Genomic DNA, 12,086 nt, shown 5'->3' on the forward strand with positions numbered 1-12,086 from the left:
TTTGACTTGTATCATCTTTTATTATACAAAATAGAATTCCATCTATGTCACACATTCATCCTTTCTATAAATCTGGCTTTTAAAAAATCCCCAAGGGTGCAGTCTTATCTGTTCTCTGGTTTTCCTTCCAATGATGTCACAGCTCAACTGCATTTGGTGCCCTCTCAAAGGACAAAATCAGACAGGGACGCCTTGCGGGCCCTTCCCCTGGCCCGCCCCGGCCTGCCCGCAGGACGTATGGCTCCCGTCACCGTCTGGACCACAGCTGCTAGGGACAGTCAAAGCATGAGAATCAAAGTGGCAGCATATGTCATCGCCTTCACCAGCCTGTCTCCAGAAGCACAGAACCAGTCCTCGCAGCTGGTCCTCTGGGGACCAGCTGTCACGGCGATGTGGTGGCGCTGTCCCCAGGCGGCCGAGCATCCCGGGCTTCTCTTTGGGCAGGCCTGGACCAGGGCCTTAGGGGATCTCTGTGTCCATGGTATAAATCTGAATGAGATCAGACACAATGTTATCAATGATTGGCTTGGTAAGGTCGTCACTAAACACCTAGAAAGGAGAAGGAAAACAGGTTCTGATTAGACTCCCTCTGCATCAGACAAGGCACCCTCCAGTAAGCGCAGAATCACACTGCATAGGGGAGATAGCCGGGGACTTGGCTATCACAAATAATGGTGGCTCTCTGCAAAGCCAGTTTACTTCCAGCCTGCCAAGGCTGATCACAAAGCAGAGAACATTCCAGATGGAAGAGGCCTTGGTGATCACCCAGTCCAGATGGGACAGGGAGTTGGTGACCGAGCTGGGCCAGGAGTCCATTTCCAGGGGTTAGCAGGCTAGATCACCCAAAGCCCCCTCCACCGTGGGCTGGGCCTGGAGAGCACCTGGGCCAGACGTCCTCCTGACTGTGCGCGAGAGCTCATCAAAGCGTAAAGTGAATCCCCAGGGACCCAAACCACGACGAGTGTGCAGCTCGGGGCTAACCCTGCATGTTCCCAAGGAAGTTCTGGCCCTTGCCCAGCCCCTGGGAAAGGACTTCTAGGCCCCTGGCACGTCCTGCCTGATGAGAGGGTCTCGGATTCCCTGAGGGCCCTGCCAGGCCGTCTGCGCCGACAGCGTGATTCCTGGTGGGGCCCCGGCTTCACGTCTTGGGGGCAGAGACTGAGGATCTGAGGTCAGCCACGCGGGAGCCCCGGGCCCACAGGACCGACCCCCACTGAAGTCCCCGGACGCCGGCGCTCAGGGAAGCTTCCCCGGCGGCGGCATCCTGCGCGCGTCGTCGCGCGTCACCGCGGGACGGACCGCACTGCCCCACGACCCCCCTGGCCAGGGACCCGGAAGCCCACCCCCGGTCTGCCCCGGACCCCGCCCTACGCCCCTTTGGTCCTTGCTGACTCCCCCCTGTATCCTCTCACTGTAAGCAGCCATTGTAACGGCCATAACCACGAGTAGGACGGCTCTGCTGAGTTCCGTGGCCCTCCTAGTGCAGCACCGAGCCCTAGGGTGCTCTCGGGGACCCGTGATGACATGGAAAGTAAAAGGCAAAACAAGGAGGTCTTGGTTTGATGCTGTGGCCCACCTTGGGCCCAGGGCTTGCTGCTTGGGGAACCAAAGTGCCAGGAGGGTTAAGATTTTGGGCCAAGCCAGGGCAAAAACTAGACCCGAGTCCACACCCTCTACGGCCCCCAAAGAAAGCTAGGACCCTCCACAAGCCACTACTGCAGGTAGGAAACAGTGACCTGAAAATCCCCTAAGCCCTGGCTCACGGAGATTGGCCATCTCACCCCAGACTCTGGGTAGAAAATCAATGCTTCAGAAACGTGTGTGTTCCTGGAGACCCCAAGCAGAGCAACACCGTTAAAAAGTAGTCCAGGGCCAGAAGCTGGAAGCAGCCCAAGCGTCCATCCACGGAGGAACGCGCAGACACAATGTGCTCGGTCCACAGCATGGAACAGAATTCAGCCTTAGCAAGGACAGTAATCCTGCACCTGCTACAACATGCTACGGCTTGAGAGGCACTGCCCCGTCCGCCCAGCGGCCCGACACGGCTTGGCACAAAGGCCCGCCTCGCCACTGTCACACGCCAGTGCGGGCAGGCTGCTGGGGGAGAAGCACATCAGGCTCGACCGAGTGTCCCGACCCGCCCCCAGGAGACAAGTGACCACAGACAGGCGGTTACTGCAAGGAGGAAAAGCGTTTCCCAGCTCAGACTTCAGTGTCCCGGGGCCGGGCAGGCGGGGGCGTCATCCGGAGCCGCTTATCATTAGGCAACTGGTCCTTGCACGTCACGAGCCCCAAGGGCAGCTTCGGCTGCTCCTGGCGCGTGTGGCCCAGAGCCAGCCAGAACAGGTAAAGAGCTGAGTGAACGGGGATGCGCCACCCCATCCTGCCCGGCACCTTTCGCTGGTGAGGGCCATGCACGGGAGCCAGAGGCAGCAAGGTGGCGCCCAGTGAAGTTCAGGAGCAAGCAAAAAGAAAGGAGAGAAGAAAGGAAGACACAAACAGAGGCGAGCGAGACGATGGGAAGCAAGCGATGGCACCACAGGTCTAAGCAGCCCAGAGACGGGCTGCCGTGCCCACCAAACGTCCTGTGTGAGCAGGGCCAGGAAGTGGCAGCCCCTTGTGCTACCACCCGATTCCAACAGAGCAGGGACACCACGGCCACATGATCTGGAAGCCCCCGAGAAGCCCCAGCATGGAGCAAGATGCCTCCTCAACCCCATGCTGCCAGAGGAGGCGTGTCTCACCTGAGAGCGGGACGACACATGTGTGTGCTCAAGGGTGCACAAGCACCTACTATGTGTCAGTGTGCTCAAGGGTGCACGAGCACCTGCTATGTGCCAGCTCTAGGCCCTGGTCATAGGGCGGCTGATAGAGCAGACAACATCCTTGACCTCCAGGCACTGACAGTGCGATTGGGTGGGGGGTGGGCGGTTCCACAGGCAATAAAGGACATAGAACAAAAAGCAGGAAAAGCCGGGTGTCCGGGGAGGGCAAGCAGGCTGGGGGAGGAGCATCAGGAAAGGAGAGACATCATCGGAGCCAAGAGCGGCAGGAAGGGAGGGGCAGCCAGGAGCACACGCGGGAAGGCACCCAGGTGGCACCCTCTGTTCATGAAACAGATGACACATTTTAGATTTCTGGCCACTGGGGGTTTTGCAGGGGACGAAACCTTCAGTCACCGAAAATACTGCTTGCAGAGGACCCCCTACAGGGCAAGGCCACACAATGAGGGGTTATGACAAAGGAGCAGCAAGCTTCAAGTATGGGAAAGGACAAACTGCAAATGATCTCCAAATTCCAAAGTCGATAGGGCTGCAGAAGTCCTTGAGGGCAGCAGCCCTTCCCACAGACTCGCCCTCTACAAACAGCACTGTGCATTCGGCAGGTCTGGGGGAGGCCAACGAATCTTCCAAGCACCAGGCTCCTTATCCACCCTCTAGCCACCCACCCAGCCCTCCACCCGTCTGTCATCTATCTACCTGTCTGTCATCAGTCCATCCTTTCAGAGGACCCCCTATAACTTCTCCTGATGCGAATCCATGCATATTAAGCCCTGATCTATGGTAAGCTCCCACTCGGTCCAATAAAAATGCTCGGTTGAGCAAAGTGCCTCTCAAGTGGCGGCCATCCCCACCCCGGGACACTTGGTGATGTCCGGAGACACTTCTGGTCGCCATGATCGAGGCAGGGGATACTCCCGGCACCTACAGAGCGTGATCTAGCCCCCAACGTCCACAGGGCCAAGGTGGAGAGCCTCTCCTGCCTTAGACTACTGTGACGGGCGACGTTCGAGCTTCAATGTCCCGCAGTGGCACGTATCTCCCTTCACGGATAATCACTACAAGCAGACACAGGCACCCAGGTACCGGGACTCCTGAAAGTCCTCAGGCGAAGGAAAGCAGAACACTCAGCAGTCACCTCACCTGCCACCACGGCTTCTCGGCCTCGGCCTCGGCGGGCACCTCGACCCCGTAGGCCTGCAGGGCCAGGTGGAGCACTGCCACGGCTATGTGCTGAGCCCGGAACCGGAGGCACAGCCCCCCATGGTAGCTGTCCCGCAGCAGGGCCCAGGCAGTGACGGAAATGGGGGTCCGCTGCCAGCTGTAACGATTCAGCCAGTTCTTGAGGGAAATCAGGTAGTGGAGCAGGTACTGCAAAGACACACCAGTCAGCCGGTTGGCCTTCAGGGCTCCAGTCCCTAGCCACCTGCCTCCCCACTGCGAGGCGCTGTGGCCCCTGCGTCCACCCGCCACTCTCTGCTCAAGCCCTCCAACGGCTCCCTGTGTCACTTAGGAAAAAGCCCCGCTGGGGGCGCCTGGATGGCTCAGTCAGCTGAGCATGTGACTTTTGATCTCAGCTCAGGTCTTGACCTCAGGGTTGTGAGTTCGAGCCCCATGTGGGGCTCCACACTGGGCGTGAAGCCCACTTCAAAAAAAAAAAAAAAGAATGAAAAAAGCCCCAGTATCTTCCACTGGCCCCCAAGCCCTGCCAGCCCTGCCCTGCCCCACCCCCTACCATGTGGGAACAGGCCAAGCACGGATCCCTCATGGCCTGGTCATTTACTGCTCCCTCTGCCTGAAATCATCTCTCCCCACTGAGCCGGTCCCCGTGTGCCCACCCACCGTCAACTGGCGGCCCCGCTCCCGGAACCCGCCTGGGCCGCTCTCGATGGCCACCTGTGCCACGGTCCATCTCCATCACGGGCCCCCGCTCTCGTCATCGTCAGAGGTCGTTCGGCACATGCCCCTGCCCAACTCCACACCGGCGCCAGAAATAGCGCCCTTGTCTTCCGGTCCAAACATCGTGCCAGCCTGTGCGCCCAGCCTGAGGCCGGGGACTTCCCAGAGACAGGACGCCTGCTTTCAGGGGGACTAAAACTGGTGACTGTGTGTCCCGGTAGTGCTGCCCTTGGCTGTAAACTCTTATCGACCTGTCGGCTCAGCTGCCTGTCAGCTCTCGCTCTGGGAAGACAGCCGCTTTGCTTGAACCGCCCGGTCCACAGGCATGAACACACGGGCGTGGGACTCTTGCACGCCATGGGACAGGGGGCTCAACTGCTGCCCTACACCCCGTCCCAACCCGACGGAAGGGGAAGGCCGCTAGGCTCAGGGTAACGCTGAGCCCTGCTCCCCTGCCCGATTACCCCCTTGGCCGCTGCCGCTCGTCCTCAGACTTGGTGCCACGAGTGCCCCCTCTAGAGCCAGAGCGGCTGCTGCCTTTCCCGTGCATCATGCCACCAACTGAAAGCACGACTGTTTCAAAATCTCCACCAGGGGCTTCTGGGATAGGGAAGGCGGTTTGGAAGGGGGGGGCGGGGGGGGGGCAGAGATTACAAGAACCCCCGGGGTGATGGGGTGCTTTTGTATTTTAACTGCGCTGGCAAACAGATGAAGGCAGTAACGTGACGAAATGGTGTAGCACCGTGCAGTACAAGTAAGAAGCAACGACCCCGGGAACCCCTAGCTTTTGCAACGACTACAGGGTCCCACAGTATCTCTGTCCCAAGTAGGATTCTCTGTTACTTCCTCCGACTGCTTGTAAATCTACAATTACTTCAATACAAATTTCAGTTGGGTTTTTTATTTATTTTTTTGACGTGCATCTATTTTTGAGAGAGAGAGACAGAGCATGAGTGGGGGAGAGACAGAGACAGGGAGAGACGGAATCAGAAGCAGGCTCCAGGCTCTGTGCTGACAACACAGAGCCCGACGCGGGACTCGAACTCATGAACCACAAGATCATGACCTGAGCCAAATTCAGAAGCTTAACTGACTGAGCCACCCAGGCGCCCCAATAAAAATTTCAATCAGAAAAGAGGCAAGATCCTGGTCACGACACCCCCGTCCCAACCCCCCACTGCCCCACATGTGTCCCTGCAGGCCACCTTTCCAAGCTGCCCACATGGGGGCCTGGACCCCAAAGTATCACCACATCCAAGTACTCAAAGGGTGTCACACAGTCCTGCTGGGCCTTGCCGATTCCTAGCCGTTAAAAGTGTGCCACTCAACTCTGTGACTCAGCTCGTCTTGTGGGTTTGTAAGCACAGCTGAGCAGGATGTGAGCTCTGCAGCTGAGCAGCACCTCTCGGGGACAGGGCCTCGGGGAGATCACGAAAGCGGCCCCGTTTCCCCGTGGCCCACTGAGCATACCATCTATGTGGGTCACGGGGTCTGCCAGGGCTTTGGAGAATCACACGGATCTCGGCTTGTGGCCTTGGCCACGCAGGCAGAAAGGCAGACGCCGACATCGGAACTGCCTGAGAGAACCCTGAAAGCAGAACAAGCGAGGCCACCAAGCCAGTCACCGTGTGCGGCCGGGGGCCCCCAGTTCCCAGAGGTGGCTCTGCTCTGCCTCGCACACCCGACATGTTCTTGAGGGTTCAGTGGGTGCCGTCTCAGGACAAAAGAGAAAAATGAGCTCGTGCCTCCGGAGACAGTTGCCAATTCCCCAGCATGTACCTTGTGTGGGTGCTGGAAGGAGACTTGGAAACGCAGGACTCTCAGCATGAGGAGTTCACACTGCACTATACTGTCCCGCAGGGCCCAGAAGCGGGAGTCCAGCTCCAAGGGTTCACTGCCCGGGTGAAAGTACCTGCACGGAGAGACAGCAACGCTTATGGCAGCCAGGGAAGTTTCCGTGAGGAGCCCCTCGAGTCAGGTGACGTCCAGATACACACTGCAGCGTTCTTCGGCCCAGCCTACTTATGTTTTGCTTCCGTTTTTGTTTTCTTGAGTAAGAGATAGAGAGCGCGCGAGTGGGAGAGGGGCAGAGAAAGAGGGAGACGCAGAATCCGAAGCGGGCTCCAGGCTTCGAGCTGTCGGCACACAGCCCGCTGTGGGGCTCCAACCCACGATCCGTGAGATCGTGACCTGAGCGCAAGCCGGACGCTTAACCGACTGAGCCACCCAGGCGCCCCTCCTACTTACGTTTTTATAAGTCATCCTTCATTTATACGTCTAGGATACGGCATCAGAACAGTAACCAGCAGACAAAAAGCAGCCCGCTTCTGGCTTTAGCCCTGACGGGCTGTACCAATCCCTTGGCAAGAGGTCAAGTGTAAAGATGACCTCTCTGCACCTGCTCCGGAGAGACCGGAAGCTCTTACTCTGGGCCCAAGGAAGGCGTGTAAACACATCATGGGGCTGCTGCGTGCAGAAGACTCCACGTATTTCAGCTGTTTGTTTCCCGGACCCTACTGTCCTTATTGGCACCATATACATCCACGACAGTCCCAGCTACGCAGGATCACCAACATGTACGGATTCCCACTCAAGGGACCAAAATTCTCTGCCGACGATTCAGCCTCCCTAGCTCTTCACTCACGGTCCAACCTCCCCACAGAACACCCCCTGCCCCCACCGGGTGCCATGTCTAATTAGCGATCCACACAATGTCCCCTCTGCCGGTCCTCCCTGCTGGGGACCTGGCAATTACAGGTGGACTCTGGCGGCCCTCCCTTGGTTCCCTCGCCTGTTCTGCTCTTCATCTCGAACGGTACGCTGTGAGCCTGTCGTGCTTGGGGGGTAAGGAGTGCTTTTTCTGCTCCCTGTTTATTAAAAGAGAAGCAGCAGAAAACAGTTTTCTTTTCTAATCATGAGTTTCTAGAAAGGTTATGCCATGCTGCTATCAGTAACTCTCCATAAATTGCTTCCTCCCGGGCCCCCTGGGGTCTCCGTGCGGCCCGGCTGGCTGGACCCCCACGTCCTTCTGCGATAGGAACAGGGCTACTTGCACCCCGAGGTGCCGCCCACAGAGCACCGCGCCCACACGGGGACAAGAGATGCTTGCCAGCAACTCTGACTCCGTTTCTGACACCATCTCAATAAAGTAATTGCCTGACTCAGTCCACACAACACAACTGGTTTGATCCATCCTGTCCAAAAGCCCAGGTGAATCCTCTTTGATACATCTCTCCAAGATCCCCGTGCTCTAGGCATGTCCCCCAGCCCATGACGCCGGGGCCTCTGCCGTACCCAAGTCCTCCGCACTCCTTTGGCCTGTGACGCCTCCCTTCATCTGGCCTCGCTTTCTCTCCCACTGACCCCCATGGCTTTCTGACGGGCTCATTCCTGCCTCTGCTGCTAGTGCTTCTTGCCCCAGTTCGAGACCACCCCCCGCTCCTGGCCGGGGCTTCCTTCTGAGCTCGACAGCTGGCACCTCTCAAATGCCTGCGCCCAGGAGCCATTACCTGTTGGACACGTTGATGATGTCACGAGTGCGCAGGTGCTGTTCCTCCACTTTGCCGGCCAAGTAAAGGGCAGACATGGCGACCAAGTAGGGGTCATAGGCGTCCAGGTTGATCTCGCAGAAGAACTTATGGTAAATGGTGCAAGCAGTGGCAACGGCAATGGACTGCATCCCTAGCTTGACACCTACCGAGGGAAAGCAGGCAGGAGAGGAGTTGGATCCAGTGCCCGCCCTCGGCCAAAGTGAGCGGGGAGGCATGGGTCGGCCCGGAGGGTGTATGCCCCTCGCTCAGACAAGCCCCAGACCCGAGGGGTTCTGAGCCAGGCTTCTCAGATTCTAATGGGCTAACAAGCCCCCAGGGGGTGGGGAGGAGTGCTCAAATGCAGATCCCACACTTCCACCAAGCCCCCCCCCCACCACCACCACCACCGAGACACCGGAGCTACGGAACTGAAGACCATATAAGGACAAGCAAGGCTTCAGACTAGTCCTCACTTAGCACTTGGGCCTATCAGCTTCCGCACAACATCGCCAGCATCGTGGCCGGGACCACACCCGGCCGTGTGTCCCCTGCTACCTTAGCAAGCATTTAACTAGAGGTCACCCCCACCCCCACGGCGCACCCAACAAAACTCCTGCCGAGATGACAGCAGGTGAAAAAGGCCTCTACCACAAAGTCCCAGTGTTGCCAACTAAAGATTTTACTCAGCCCTGGTTTCCTTGTCTGAAAGTGAAAAAAGGTGAAAAGCCAGCAGGGTCGTTGTCAAAGGCAACTGCAGGCAGAGCAGGGAAAATAGCAACACCTGTGACCTCAGACAGCACCCCCCCCCCTCCTGGGGAAGGACAGTGAGTGACACCCTGAAAAGGGAACGGAACTCCAAAACCGGAACACGTGCTGGTTTGATTTGGGGGTTAAAGCCCAGCTCCCACCCCGCCTCTGGACGGCTCCTAAGGTAACCACTGCACTGGGTCCCAGAACCAATGATATAAATTCGCCACGAGCAGGGTTAAGAAGAGAAGGTTAGGGGCGCCTGGGTGGCTCAGTCGGTTGCGCGTCCGACTTTGGCTCAGGTCACGATCTCGCGGTTTGTGAGTTTGAGCCCCGTGTCGGGCTCTGTGCTGACAGCTCAGAGCCTGCAGCCTGCTTCGGATTCTGATTCTGGGTCTCCGGCTCTCTCTGCCCCTCCCCCATTTGTGCTCTGTCTCTATCAAAAATAAATAAAATGTAAAAAAAAAATTTTTTTAAGAAGAGAAGGTTAAATGACTCCCAATAGACTGAAAGAAGGTGGCAATCACGTGCAATATCGGCCAAGGCGTAGGAGTTTCCTGGGGCTACTGCAAGCAATGACCACAAAGTCAGTGGCTTCAAACATTGTTTCTCTCTCACTGGGTGTGGTGAGAAGTCTGAAATGAGTCTTAGACGCTAAATTCCAGGTGTCAGCAGGGTGGGTTCCTTCTAGAGCCTGCAGGAGACAATGTTTCCTTGCCGTTTCCAGCTTTTAGACGTGTCTGCAATCTTCTATGCTCCCATCGTTACATGGACTTCTCGGCCTGTCACTTTGGCCTCTCTCGTTAAGGATATGACAGGTGTGGGGCGCCTGGGTGGCTCAGTCGGTTAAGCGGCCGACTTTGGCTCAGGTCATGATCTCGCGGTCCGTGAGTTCGAGCCTGGCGTTGGGCTCTGTGCTGACCGCTCAGAGCCTGGAGCCTGTTTCAGATTCTGTGTCTCCCTCTCTCTCTGACCCTCCCCCGTTCATGCTCTGTCTGTCTCAAAAATAAATAAACGTTAAAAAAAATTAAAAAAAAAAAAAAAGAATGTGACAGGTGTGATTATCTCGGGCCTAGTGAATAATCTAGGATAGTTGCCCCATATCAAGATGCTTAATCCCACCTCCAAATGTCCTTTGCTACCTGAGGTAACAGTCACAGGTCCTGTGAATTAGGATGGGGACATCTTTGCAGGACTAGTATTTAGCGTCACACAGAGGGCTAGGGCATGTGCAACACATTGTATAAAGAAGTCCTTTAAGAGTGGTACCTCGAAGAGCTCTTAGCAGTTCAAGATTTGAATTTCAGTTACATAGACAGTTTCTGCAGGGGACCCCTCACTCCTAGAGGTGTCAGATAAGGTGGTATCACTGCACATGACCCTCCAAGTCTTGTTCTAATTTTTAAATTTTTAAAAATGTTTTCAACGTTTATTTATTATTAAGAGACAGAGCGTGAACAGGGGAGGGGCAGAGAGAGAGGGAGACACCGAATCCAAAGCAGGCTCCAGGCTCCGAGCTGTCGGCACAGAGCCCGACGCGGGGCTCGAACTTTGGAAGTGTGAGATCATGGCCTGAGCTGAAGTCGGATGCTTAACCGACCAAGTCACCCAGGCGCCCCCCTCCTCGTCTTGTTTTCTGTGGCAAATGCTCAAAGCACCGCCCGCTTCCCTGGTGTCCAGGGGCCATCCAAGCACACGCACGGCAGCATCTGAGCGGTCGCTGCCATCCTCCTTCGGACGTTGTGCCACTCTTCCTCGAAATGAAATGTACAGATCACTGGGCTTAACTGTCCTGCATCATTTCCCCTGGCTCTGCTGACCTTGACTTGACGGCCGACTCCCCCAAACCCCTTTCCCGGCACAGTGCACACGAAGTAACAAAGATCGGAAATAAAGTGCGTGCCAGCCGAGCAAGATAGTGTTGCCAGAGACGGAAACAATGTTTCCACAGGAACCTCCTTCGCTTCATTGTGTCGCCTTTAGGAGTAGCCGCGCCCGACACCCGTGTGGACACCCTGGTGGGGCTCAACACGCCAGCCGCACCCTGGGTCCGCGGTGTGACGCGACCTCGGCGACAAGGGTCGTCAGGAGCGTCACCAAGGGCCGCGCCAAAAGCCTCCACGCGACCCAGCGCGCGGGCAGGCAGGCGTGCCCGAAGGCACGGTAGGCCACCCGGCCGCGGGCACCCCGACTCGGCCACCTCCTAGCTGGGGCCGGCCCCTTTCCACGTCCTCTCCTTGGGCCCCCGCGCCCGGGCGAGACACGGCCGTGACCGTGGCCGCCTCGCGGCTCAAAGCCTAGCACGCGGGGCGCGGACGCACCGGGGCCTGTGCCCCCGAGCCGGGCCTGTCCCCCTGGGCCAGGCCGGCCGCGCCAGCCCCGCGTCGTGCGCGTCCCCTCTGCGCGCGGCGGCCTCCCGGGGCGCCAAGCCCGCCTCCCCGCCGCGGTTACCTGCCTCCATGATGAACCGCGTCACTCGGAAGTGCACCCTGGCCTCGGGCGCCGGCCGCCCCTCGGCACCCCGCGCCTTGTCCCCTGCTCCGCCACTGTCGGGACCAAAGGCCTCCATGAGGCCCCGCCCCGCGGCCCCAGACCCCCCCGCCGTAAGGAGAAGGGGCCCGCGCGCGCGGCGGCCGGGTCCGGGGGGTCCTCGCGACCCGCGCGGCCGCCCCGTCCCGTCCCGTCCCGGCCACCCCGCCCCGGCCCGCCCCGGCCCGCCCCGGCCCGTCCCCCGGCAGCAACCCCCCTCCCCCCGGGAGGGGGTGGAAATGACCGCCAGGCCGCGCGCAGGCGCGAGCGCAGGCGCACAGGCCGGGCCGGCCGGGAGGCTGGCTGGCGCCCGCCCTGTCCCCGAACACCACGTGCCTCGCCCTAGAGCGCTGACGCCCCGCCCCTGGGAGCCCAGTATCCCGCCCCCGAGAGCCTCAAGTCCCGCCCCCGGGAGCCGCACGCCTAGTGCCCGTGCAGCCCGGGACCCGCTGGGCCGCTTCGCGAGGTCACGGGCACCCCCAGACATCTTAGCCGCAAGCCCCCTAGGTCCCTCTAAGGTGTCCTTCCAGCCTGCTGGCCCAGCGGGGTTTAGGACTGGGAGAGCTGGCAGCGTCTGCCAACCCCGGGGCCAGGGGCGCTT

The 12,086-nt window shown here is 58.8% G+C and overlaps 1 protein-coding gene across 2 annotated transcripts; it reads right to left on the reverse strand.

Moving 5' to 3' along the window:
- CCNQ (cyclin Q) lies at window positions 1-11,737 on the reverse strand. Of its 2 annotated transcripts, none has more exons than XM_049644470.1 (5): window positions 11,408-11,737; window positions 8,189-8,372; window positions 6,459-6,591; window positions 3,924-4,151; window positions 1-549 (listed from the first exon to the last, which is right to left on the reverse strand). In XM_049644470.1, exons 1-5 carry the CDS (start codon window positions 11,523-11,525, stop codon window positions 460-462), a joined length of 753 nt encoding a protein of 250 aa, XP_049500427.1. In that variant the 5' UTR covers window positions 11,526-11,737; the 3' UTR covers window positions 1-459. The 2 variants fall into 2 exon arrangements, with proteins under 2 accessions (XP_049500427.1, XP_049500428.1); XM_049644471.1 differs by having other exon boundaries at window positions 1-489; window positions 11,408-11,734.
- Window positions 11,738-12,086: the final 349 nt, after the last annotated feature.

This window comes from Panthera uncia, chromosome X, assembly GCF_023721935.1.
Source record: "Panthera uncia isolate 11264 chromosome X, Puncia_PCG_1.0, whole genome shotgun sequence".
NCBI lineage: Eukaryota > Metazoa > Chordata > Mammalia > Carnivora > Felidae > Panthera > Panthera uncia.